At 40.9% G+C, this 2,863-nt stretch overlaps 1 protein-coding gene across 1 annotated transcript; it reads left to right on the top strand.

Moving 5' to 3' along the window:
• The first annotated feature begins 296 nt into the window (after positions 1-296).
• LOC149218370 (uncharacterized) lies at positions 297-2,444 on the top strand. The gene is made up of 4 exons (XM_089386541.1): positions 297-312; positions 1,183-1,262; positions 1,731-1,925; positions 2,043-2,444. The coding sequence occupies exons 1-4, from the start codon at positions 297-299 to the stop codon at positions 2,442-2,444; spliced, it is 693 nt and encodes a 230-aa protein (XP_089242667.1).
• The last annotated feature ends 419 nt before the right edge of the window (positions 2,445-2,863 follow it).

Below are 2,863 nucleotides of genomic sequence, written 5' to 3'. Positions count from 1 at the left end.
GATTTTCCAAAGGGCAAAACAACAGGAACCTGCCTAAAAACCAACTCAAACTGAAGCCACCCACTGAATCCAGATTCAGTGAGCAATCTAGTAAAGTTGACAACGAAGGGACAGCGAGACCTCTAGTGCAATGCTGGGGTTGTGGCGGGCCACATTACGTTAAGAACTGTCCTCATCGAAAGGGTGCTGGATAGGTTTCACAGATCCATGAAGCATCTACGGTAGGTGACGTGGCCTGGAGTATACCAAAAATTAATGTTGCTCTCGAAGATCATCAAGCAGAATATCAGCCGACTATGGTGGAGTTTGAAGGTAAGATCTTTGATCAAACTGTATCTGTTTTAATTGACCCTGGAGCTACATTAAGCTATCTTAGTCCTAAGGTTGTGAAAAAATGTAAATTACAATTTATCAAATTTAAAAACCCTTGGCTAGTTTAGCTGGCGACAGGGGCAAAGAGGCATGTGTTATCCAAGGTCAATAACTACCCACTAAAGATAGCAGGCTAGCCTTTGATGGCAGATTTAAACATACTTCGCCTTGGATCATATGATGTGTTGATAGGCATGGACTAGTTGGAAAGACGTTGGTCCATTATAAACTATAGAACAAAAAAAATCTGTTACGAAAATGAACTAGGGGAAAAGTAGAAGATGCAAGGTATTCTGAGGTTGGTGCAGATTCAGCCAATAACTACCTCTCAATTGGCAAAGTGCATCAGGAAAGGATGTTATGTTTATGCCATTCAAGTTGGTTATGCCAACTCAAAGGACAAGATTGCCACTTTGGAAAGTATTCCAGTGGTTCAAGAATTTGCAGACGTGTTCCCTGAAGAGATACCAGGACTACCATCCAAGAGAGACATAGATTTTACTATTGAATTGATGCCAGGAGTAGCCCCAGTGTCCCAGGCGCCTTATCAGATGAGCACACCGGAATTAACAGAACTGAAAATGCAATTGCAGGAGTTGTTGGATAAAAATTACATCCATCCTAGTGTGTCACCCTGGGGAGCTCTCGTGCTGTTCGTCAAGAAGAAGGATGGGACCCTTCGTATCTGCATGGACTGTCAACAATTGATTAAATTGACAATTAAGAATAAGTATCCTTTACCCCATATTAATGAACTTTTTGACCAAGTAAAAGGAGCAACGATGTTCTCAAAAATTTGTTTGCGATCAGGGTACCACGAGATCAGAATCATAGAGGAGGACATAGCCAAAATTGCCTTTAGAACTCGCTATGGACACTACGAGTTCGTGGTACTACCCTTTGGGTTAACCAATGCCCCTACGACCTTTATGTGCTTAATGAACAACATATTTCATCAGTATTTAGACAAGTTTGTGTTAATTTTTATTGATGATACACTGATATATTCCCGGAATATTGAAGAACACAAGGAACACCTCAAGCTGGTACTGCAAACCCTCCGGGAACATTAATTATACGCCAAGTATAGCAAGTGTGACTTCTTTAAGGAACAAATTCAATACTTGGGACATATTATCACTAAAGATGGAATCGTTGTGGACCCCGAGAAGATAAGGACCATAATGGAATGGCCAGTGCCGAAGGACATAGTGGATATAAGATCCTTCATGGGATTAGCAGGTTACTATAGGCGGTTTGTGGAAGGATTTTCAAGAGTGGCTTATCCTATCACTTCCCTGCAGCAAAAGGGAAAAACTTTTAAATGGACCGCAGAATGCCAAAAAAGTTTTGAACAGCTCAAGCATCTGCTCACCACCGCGCCTATATTAAGCATAGCAGACCCAGGGAAGGACTATGTGGTGTGCATAGACGCGAGTAAGGAAGGAGTAGGAGGAGTATTGATGCAAGAAGGTAAAGTAATCGCCTATGAATCCAGAAAACTAAAAGAGCATGAACAGAAATATTTCGCTTATGATTTGGAGCTGGCTGCTGTCATTCATGCTTTAAAGATGTGGCATCACTATCTAATGGGAAAGAAATTTTTGTTGATGACAGACCATCACAGCTTGACTAGTTATTTCAATTAGCCTACCTTAAATGTTGGGTAGGCACAGTGTATGGATTTCCTAAGCGGGTTTGATTTTGAGATTAAACATTTGAAGGGTAAAGAAAACCGGGTAGCTGATGCTTTAAGTCAGAAGGTACATTGCCTCTACGAAATTGCTTGCAGTGAAGGGCAGACTACTCTCAATGAGATGATTAAAAATGCAACAGAGCAAGATCAGAATTATCAGCAAATAGGACAACAAGTTCAAAACCCAACCAGTTGCGAATATCAGCAAGGATATGCGATGGATGCTACTGGCCTGCTGAGTTACAAAAAGAGACTATATGTACCCAACCAAGGTAACATTAAAAAAGTGATTTTAGATGAATTTCATAAGAGTCCTTATGCAGGACACCCGGGGTACCAAAAGTTGATTACAGCACTTCGGAAGGAGTACTACTAGCAGAGCATGAAGAAAGAGGTAGCAGAGTATTTGGCGCGTTGCTTGGAATGCCAACAAGTCAAAATAGAGCATCAACACCCTGCTGGATTATTGCAGCCGCTACCAATTCCGGAGTGGAAATGGGAGACCATCTCTATGGATTTTATAACCAGATTACCCAAATCCAAGAGAAACAACGACTCCATCATGGTGGTTAGTAGACAAATTAAGAAAATCATCACAATTTATACCAATATAGTCCACTTTCAAGGCGGCACAAATTGCCAACATTTTTATGCAAAACATTTTTAGGCGACACGAGTTACCAAAAACTATAATTTTTTATTGTGATGTAAAATTTACATCAGCCTTTTGGAGAACTCTGTTTGAGGGATTGGGGACCCAATTAAATTTCAGTACCGCTTATCATCCTCAGACCG

The sequence above is a fragment of the Pinus tabuliformis genome, chromosome Q (genome assembly GCF_031772625.1).
Source record: "Pinus tabuliformis cultivar Carrire ecotype Pingquan chromosome Q, CPIR1, whole genome shotgun sequence".
Classification (NCBI taxonomy): Eukaryota; Viridiplantae; Streptophyta; class Pinopsida; order Pinales; family Pinaceae; genus Pinus; species Pinus tabuliformis.
The sequence above is the reverse complement of the archived record's forward strand: the minus strand, read 5'-3'. Positions and strand labels throughout refer to the sequence as shown.

Bases quoted from the DNA above. Each gene is read 5' to 3' on its own strand.
- LOC149218370 (XM_089386541.1), top strand. The intron at 1,263-1,730 runs GTACTACCCTTT...AGTTTTGAACAG, and splicing joins ATGGACACTACGAGTTCGTG to CTCAAGCATCTGCTCACCAC. The intron at 1,926-2,042 runs GTCATTCATGCT...AATGTTGGGTAG, and splicing joins ATGATTTGGAGCTGGCTGCT to GCACAGTGTATGGATTTCCT.